General features: G+C 42.5%; 1 protein-coding gene across 1 annotated transcript in view; it reads left to right on the forward strand.

Annotated features, from left to right (window-relative positions):
* CTSC (cathepsin C) overlaps nucleotides 1–4,668 on the forward strand; it is a 36,070-nt gene extending 31,402 nt beyond the window's left edge. Inside the window, exons 6-7 of the mRNA XM_050941859.1 lie at nucleotides 2,136–2,267; nucleotides 3,483–4,668. Coding sequence (XP_050797816.1) covers nucleotides 2,136–2,267; nucleotides 3,483–3,985 — 635 coding nt within the window. The 3' untranslated portion in view covers nucleotides 3,986–4,668. The remainder of the gene's footprint in view (nucleotides 1–2,135; nucleotides 2,268–3,482) is intronic.
* The last annotated feature ends 3,789 nt before the right edge of the window (nucleotides 4,669–8,457 follow it).

Genomic DNA, 8,457 nt, shown 5'->3' on the forward strand with positions numbered 1-8,457 from the left:
GTGAATCTGGCATCCTCAGACCAGGGTGGATGAGAGGTTCCAGCTAGAGGCCAGCTGCCCCCTGGGTTCTGGGAGGCAGAGCTCCCCACTGGGAGCGAGGAGCTGCGGAGTGGGGGCAGCTGGGCTGCGGGGAACCCAGGCTCTCAACCCTCCCCCACTGCTCCTCTTAAGTCAGGGGAAGCACTCCTGACGAGGACACGCACCACTGACAGAAGAGAGTAATGAACCATGGCAGGTAATTACTGCAGCGGCTGTAAGTTGACCTAACATAGCTCGACTTAAGTTGGTAGTGTAGACATGCCCAACGCTCAGTTTGAAACTAGAAGCAAACAGAACAAAGAACTCTAATACAAATTAAGCTTCAATAAAATCACTGTTCCAGGAACTCCCCTGTCCCGTGCTTTAGATATCTTCTGCAGAAGAGATTAGTTTGAGAGGCTGCATTGCTGTCAGTTTATACTGTGGGGAAATATTGTTGGGCAATTACATCACAGTAACCAGTTTAGCCCAGAGATCTAGGATTCTCAGTAAATCTCTGCTCTGGCTCCTGTAATCTTCCTGTCAAACCAGAGTAGGTGGAAAAATATAGTGACCTACTGATTCCTCGCGTTTTAAAGGTGTTTTATGCCCTTAAATCATTTTTCATCATGTAATGATCCTTTTGCCACAGACTGAGTGGAATCTAATGCAATGAAGTCTGTGATTGACTTGGAATTGAATTTGTGGGGAGCATCCAACATGCAACAGTTCCAGCAATTCTCTCTGATCTCCACTGACATTCCATTTCTGTGCGGGTGCCATTTAGGAGCTTCCCAGAGTGTACTGCTGCCGTTAATAGGGGAGAATGTTTTTTTAAAAGAAGTTACTTCCAGGACAATGATTACATGAATGGACTCTTATGTATCTTTGCAATTGAGACCTGGCCTGCAGTGGCTTGGCCAATCAGCAAAAGATGGCATGATTGCATAAGAATGGGTGTCTCCTTTCAGCACTTGGAACATGAATGCTCTTTGCCCAGCAATGTGATCAGAGAGCAACTTCCATTCCCTCTTCTTTAGAGATGCATCCAACCTCTTAATGGTGAATAATGGTACAAAGTCCTGCTTTTATAATAGCCCTGCTTGATGCCCTCCTACACGCAGTTTGAGACAGGGGGTAGTTTGGTTTTGTATTCCCAAAGCCTCGTTCCTTTTTTAAGCTTTGCGGTATTTTCCTTTGTAGTGGGTAACTACAATTGAGGGCCCTCAGTGAGGGGCAATCGTCAGAATAAGACCTTGGCTAAGCAACTCCCCCTCTGCAGTGAGGCTACTTCACTTTCAAAGTTTCTCTTACATCACAGAAAACACCGAGAGGGGGCGAAGGAGCTGAAACTAAAAGGCAACTCTAAATTTTGGTGTAAATTATGATGCTAGGTGATTTATCTTGAGGACAACTACTCTGAAAAGCCAGAGACTGCATGCTGCTTGAGAGAATCACAAAATCCACAATATTAAACCTCACACTTACATTGCCAGACTCTAAAACAAGCCATTATTTTAGAAGCAGCGGTATAAGTATAGTGGTGCAGTGGGAAACTATGGCTCTAAATATACTAACATGCTGAGGATATCTAGAATAGTATGTCCAGAGTTCAGTGGACACAGTCTCATAGGACAACTTATGGGAGGGCTTCCTAAAAAGCAGCCTCAAGGAGTTAGCTATGAGCATCTTCTGCACCATGCTAACAAATATTCTTTATATGACCATTCAGAGGCAACAGCTTAGCAATTATGCACCTTTTGATACTAGACAATTAAAAAGTTAAACTTAAAATTTTTAATAAGAGAAACTATATTAAAAAGAACCTTCTCTGTCTTGCTGCTTCCTCTTAGGAGACATCAAACCTGCTTTATGACCACAGCTGATCTTTAGAGGGATTTCTAAATACTGACTTCAGTGTGACTACTTTTGTGCTTACAGTTAAGCATATTTAAATGGCTTTCTTGAACTGGAGCCTGACTTTTGGTCAAACTGAAGACAATGTCAAAGCAGGGTTGACTTGATTCAACAACCTGTGCAATATGAGGGTTACCTCCCTTTACAGCACTCTGGTCTTGTTTAATTTACTGATGTTTTGTATTTCCTGTTTCCCTCAGCATCATGTGGCAGCTGCTATGCGTTTGCTTCCATGGGCATGTTGGAGGCAAGAATTCGTATCCGCACTAACAATTCTCAGACACCAATCTTCAGTCCTCAGCAGGTTGTGTCCTGCAGCCATTATTCTCAAGGTGAGTGGACTGGATATGTTCTCCTGGTATTGAGGAGATGGGGGAGGAACACCACCCCAAGGATTCTGTCACTACAAGAGAGGAAGGGTTGACAGTCTCTTCTCATTGATTGGCAACCATTTTTGTAAGCCTGTCTGTGGTCTTGGGGTGGGAAACTCATTTGCTGTGAAATAGCAGCTTCAGAAAGCCAGGGTATTAGAACACGCTTCTTTCATGACTGAAAGAGATGATAATTCTTGAGTGTCACATGCTTGGGACTACATTTTATGGTAGCTGACTTCTGTGACTCCATCATAGTGATCCAGATTTCATTCCAGGGTCATTAGAGTCCATTTTGCCATGTACATGGGAATCTTGTATTGGAGTTGAACCACCAGTGGTTTGCTTAACACTAGCTAGCGGTCTGTGGAGACTGGCTACTCATTTGGTATCTGCTCTACTTCTTCTCCAGCTACTTGTGCAGGCATCCAGGCGCTTCATTGTAAACAGCCTTGGATGACTGCAAAAAGCAGCTGAAAACAAGGTAAAGGAACCTGTCTAGGGGAATTTGCTGTGTTGGAGAAGGATCCTGGAGCTGTAATCCACCTGCAGTGGAGAGGGAATGTCTAGGGAAGCAGAGGAGATTGGAATTGGGCAGTGTGTCCAGGGGAGTTAGGAGAAGGCCACCAGACTGGGTAGCACATTTAGGGAGAAGGGAACAAAATGTCCCTGAAGCATGTACAGAGGGAGGAAGAAGGTGGAGGGAGGTGAAAGGAAAAGCAAAAATCAGCAGACTGTGCGATTCACTTTTGGGGGAAAAGGACACCATCCCTACGATATATGACTGCTACAATACATACGCTTTTTTACTAGTGCTATGTTTCCATGTAAGGAATTGCTGTGGTTACCATGTGGATGTCACACGGGCACAAATGGCTGAGGAGATGGATTCTGCAGTAGGGAAGAGGAAGTTAAGGTGGTCCATCCTGTGAGACAGCTTGAGAGCCCCTAGGTGTTAAAGGAATGTTAGGCATTGTTTCCTCTTGATCTCAGGGTAAGAGTGGTTCCCTTGTAATTGTAACCTGCATTAGCCATGCTCAGTCTGATACAAAATACCGGGGATAATAAAGACTTGTGGTGATTTTTAAATCAATAAAGTTGCAAAATTGCAGCTTCCTCTCCTACCCCAAAAAGACCTTCTACAAGGAATAATCAGATCTTTTCTGACTGTTTCAGGTTGTGATGGCGGATTCCCATACCTCATTGCTGGGAAATACGTCCAAGATTTTGGTGTGGTGGAGGAAGAGTGTTTCCCTTACACAGCCACAGATTCTCCATGCACTCCGAAGCGCAACTGTTACCACTACTATGCCTCTGAGTACCACTACGTTGGAGGGTTTTATGGAGGCTGCAATGAAGCCCTGATGAAGCTTGAACTTGTCCTATATGGGCCAATGGCCGTTGCTTTCGAAGTTTATAGTGATTTCATGCTCTATAGAGGAGGAATCTACCATCACACTGGGCTGCAGGATGAGTTCAACCCCTTTGAGTTGACCAATCACGCTGTGTTGCTCGTGGGGTATGGCAAAGATCCAGATACTGGTGAGAAGTTCTGGACAGTAAAAAACAGCTGGGGAAGCACCTGGGGAGAAAATGGTTACTTCAGAATCCGCCGGGGCACCGATGAATGTGCAATTGAAAGTATAGCAGTGTCCGCAACTCCTGTCCCAAAATTATAAAGCAAAACTCATTTGCCCAAGTGCCTCATTTCTGAGAAGCAAATTTCTCAGCCGTAGGAATGTATTGATTATATTATGTACTTGGAAAATTTTACTGCAGTGTTTTAAAGCTTAAAAATGAGCTTTAATGAGATTTTTCAGAATCATGTGAGCAGTATTCACTCTCTACCACTGAGGACACTTAAAAATTCTGTTCTTTGTTTGTGATACACAAAGATACACTTCCTGGCAGTAAATTCTCTAAGAATGCAGTTGCTGTTAAATTAACAATAAGTGGTGGTTATTCATTTTATAAAGCCCCAATATTTTTTTTTTCCCTTGGACAATCTTAAAACTAGATCTCAGAGGGAAATGATTGTTACAATCATCTACAATTACTTAAAGGGACACTTTTTAAAGTATTGTGCCTTACACAATAAATCAGGGAATCACTGCCTTTTAAAATTGAACATCTTAAGTGTGCATCAGAGGATGATTATACTGTGACTAAAGGGAAACTTTAAAGCTTTAAGTGTTTGGCAAATGTGCAAGCAAAATGTCAGATGTCAAATTCTCTGAACTTCAAAGTTCGTTTTACATATTGGCCTTTTACTGCATTTATGTGGTGTTTTTTTAAGTTCCTGTTTTTATGGATGTCATTTGAATTCAATTCCAAGCTGATCCTCAATAAAAATCTGACTCTATTGCTATTGGAGTTGTTCTTTCCTAAAGTTGATGCATTTTTATTGCTATGACCTTCACCAACAGCTTCAACATTGAGAAGGGTTATTCAGGTATTTTAGCATAAGGAAGATTTTGGGGGTGGGTAGGGGAGGGGAATTACAAATCATCTGGCCTCCAGACAATTCTGTTCTGTATCAGTTCTTACATTGCATGGTGTTGCTCTTTAGTGCAAGTGCAAGCAGAGTCTTTGTACAGCACCTAGCACAGTGCAGTCCCAGTCCATGATTACAGCTTCTTGGTGGTATGGCAGTATTAATAATACTCTGTGCATGAATGTAAATAATTCCATGGGAAATGTCCAGTTCTGAAACTTCCATGCTTTTGTTGCAAAAACAATTTTTTGTTTATACTCAGCTTTTTATCCTCAACCCCCCAAAATAACTTTAGTTTTATTGATGAAAGACTAATTTTTCTTAATTAAAACTTTTCTATGAAAGTTTGACTAAAAACACATTTCATGACCTGCTCTGTTGCAGTACCTGTGCCTTATGGTATATAAAACAACCTGTTTAACAAGAAAAGCTTCATGGATGCAGGTACATGATGAAATTAACATATGCATTACATTAGACACTGAAGTAGCTCCAAAGTATGTACATACTGAAAACAGTGCCCATCATAAACCAGTTATTGGAGTATTGTGCTCTTTTGTGAGGACCAACTGATTGGTGTAGGCAACATCAGGATTTTCACTCTACATCAGTATTGCAGCTGTGCACAGCTGACCAAATTCAGGATATAACTTGCTCCAAGCAAATGCACTTGCAGTGTTGGACAACTGTCATAAATAAGTAAGAGTTAATAGAACAAAAGTGTTTCATATCTCTTTTGACTGGAAAGGGTTAACAAGAACAGTGAGCCTGGCTGTCACCTGACCAGAGGACCAATCAGAGGACAGGATACTTTCAAATCTTGAGGAAGGGAAGTTTGTATGTGTGCTGTTAGTGTTTGGTTGTTGTTCACTCTGGGGGCTCAGAGGGACCAGACGTGCAACCAGGTTTCTCTCCAATCTCTCTGATACAGGCTCTTATAAGTTCAGAATAGTGAGTACTAGGTAGATAAAGCAAGTTAGGCTTATGGTTGTTTTCTTTATTTGCAGATGTGTATTTGATTGGAAGGAGTTCAGATGTGTATTTGGCTGGAAGGAGTTCAAATTGGTATTTTGCTGAAAAGATTTTAATTTGTACTTGTATACTTAGGCTGGGAGAGTATTCACAGTGTCTATAGCTGAAAGATCCTGTACCTATTCCATTTTTTTAAATTTACAAAGATAATATTTACTGTTTTTTTCTTTCTCTAATTAAAAGTTTCTTGTTTAAGAACCTGATTGTTTTTTTATTCTGGTGTGAAACCCCAGGGGACGGGGTCTGGATCCACCAGGGAATTGGTGGGGAGAAAGGAGGGAAGGGGGAGAGAAAGTAATCCTAACACGGAGAGAAATTAACCTTTCTCTCTCAGGGAGAGTCTGGGAGGGGGAGAGAGAAGGAGGGAGGAAGGTGGATTTTCCTCTCTGTTTTAAGATTCAAGGAGTTTGAATCACAGGTATCTTCCAGGGTAACCCAGGGAGGGGATGTCTGGGAGAGGCTACGGTGAGGGAAAGAGATTACTTTCCTTGTGTTAAGATCCAGAGGGACTGGGTCTTGGGGGTCCCCAGGCAAGGTTTTTGGAGGGGACCGGAGTGTACCAGGCACTGGAATTCCTGGTTGGTGGCAGCGCTACAAGTACTAAGCTGGTAACTGAGCTTAGAGGAATTCATGCTGGTACCCCATCTTTTGGACGCTAAGGTTCAGAGTGGGGAATTATACCATGACAACAACATTATAAACACCTCTGTGATTGTGAATGTGAGCTGTATTTTCCAAGTGGAAAAAGGCCCTGTTTTCAGTCTTACGCTCTGAGGCCACTGCACAATGGATAGTCATGGTTTCATCCTTAGTAACACGCTTTGAACATATTGTATGTTCAAGGTTTCCTGTTCTTTGGCTGTCATCACTGTGTCGCCAACTCTCAACAATAACTGGCGTTTTTCTTAAAGACCTGAAGTCAGGTAAATGCATCAGCTTCTCGGCTTTCCTTTAAAATAGGGTTGTATGGTTATGGAGATACGCTTGAAAACATGAATGCGTCTTGATAAAGTTCAGAAGGCAAATAATTCCCAATGGATTTTTTTAAAAATCTCATGGGTTTTTTTTAAAGCTTAGGCATTGTATGTGTGTGTGTGTGTGTGTGTGTGTGTGTGTGTGTGTGTATAAGTAAAATCTCCCACCATTACACTCTTACAAGCACTAATGGCAATGGTGGTGTAGAAAGGACATTGGTATTCACTACTACTTATCACCATGTCATCCACACCTGCTCCAAGCCAGTAGAAACACTGGTGTCCCCTCTATTACTAGCATTCCACAGGGGCAGCTGAATATAGTGGCGGTCTTCCCATAATCTAGTGTGATCACAGACGCACTCAGACCCAGACTCATTTGTTTTCATCTGGCTTGTAGTGTCCCGTATTTAATTATCATATTTCAGAAGTGTCAAACACGCAGCCCACTTCAGCTATTTACATGGCCAGCATGAGTCACTTGGATTCTGAGGATTCTAAGATTTTATTAGTTTTCCTTAGGGATTGTATGCTAAGAGGAATGGAAAGAATCGTCTGCAAGGGATGGAGACATCAGGACGACATGCAGTCTTCCTGGAACCAGGATGTGACTGCAAGATTGGATAGGATTCTGGAATTGGCAGGCAAGGCCTCACTAGTGATAGTGAATATCAGTGGAGACATTGCTTCATATGATGCATTTGTAGATTATAAACTACTCCAGCGAACTCAGACATTCCTCTTCTTCAGTGGCCTGCCAAGTAATTTCCTCAGAGATCCTTCCTGTCTGACAAGTAAAGGAAGACAGAAGATTCTGGAAGTAAACCACTGGCTATGTAAGTTGTGTAAGATTGAAAGTTCTGGTTTCATGGAATATTGATCCACCTTTGTTGGGGAGAGGGAGCCTGCATAGTTTGGATGGCCTCTATCTCAGGAAAAGGGCAACCAATCTTCAGGGAGAGAGGCTAGTCAGGGGACTAGTGAGGAGGGCATTAAACCAGCAAAGAGGCAGAACAACTGAACACTCATTTAGCAGAAAAGGTGTCAAGAACAAAATTATTTAAGGCATGAAGGGATGTGAAGAGAAGAAACTCTTTCATTGTCTATACATCAATGCTAGGCACCTGGATAATAAGAGCTTATCACTGGGATAAGTAGAGCTGGTCAGAAATTCTGTGATGGAACATTTTTCTGTCAGAGAATGTTGATTTGTCAAAATCAAGCTCTTCCGCTAAGATAGTTGAATTTCAGTGAAGGTCTGATGGAATACAGGCAAGGTTCCTTGGAAACCTGCTTGCTCACCCAGCTCCTTAGCAACCCACTGGACAGGCTGCAGGGAAACTTGGGCTTCCGAGCTCCTGGCTTTTTGGCAGCTCTCAAGGCCTCTTAGTTATGCGCCTTGTCTTTTATGCCCACCACTTTGGGGTAAGCCACATGACTGGTTACCTCAGAAAACCTCTGCCACTATTTTCCTACAGTCAACTTTCCAACACCAAACTTGTTAGTAATGGACCTGTAGCAGTCTGGAGCCAGATTCAAGGAGGTTATCACAACCTGCTTGTGGACCAGCATGGCTGCCCTCATGCACATCTTTATGCTGGGCAAGCTGTTCACTGTGTTCCAGAAGCTTTCTTCATGCAAACTTTCTGGA

This window comes from Gopherus flavomarginatus, chromosome 1 (assembly GCF_025201925.1).
Source record: "Gopherus flavomarginatus isolate rGopFla2 chromosome 1, rGopFla2.mat.asm, whole genome shotgun sequence".
Lineage (NCBI taxonomy): Eukaryota > Metazoa > Chordata > Testudines > Testudinidae > Gopherus > Gopherus flavomarginatus.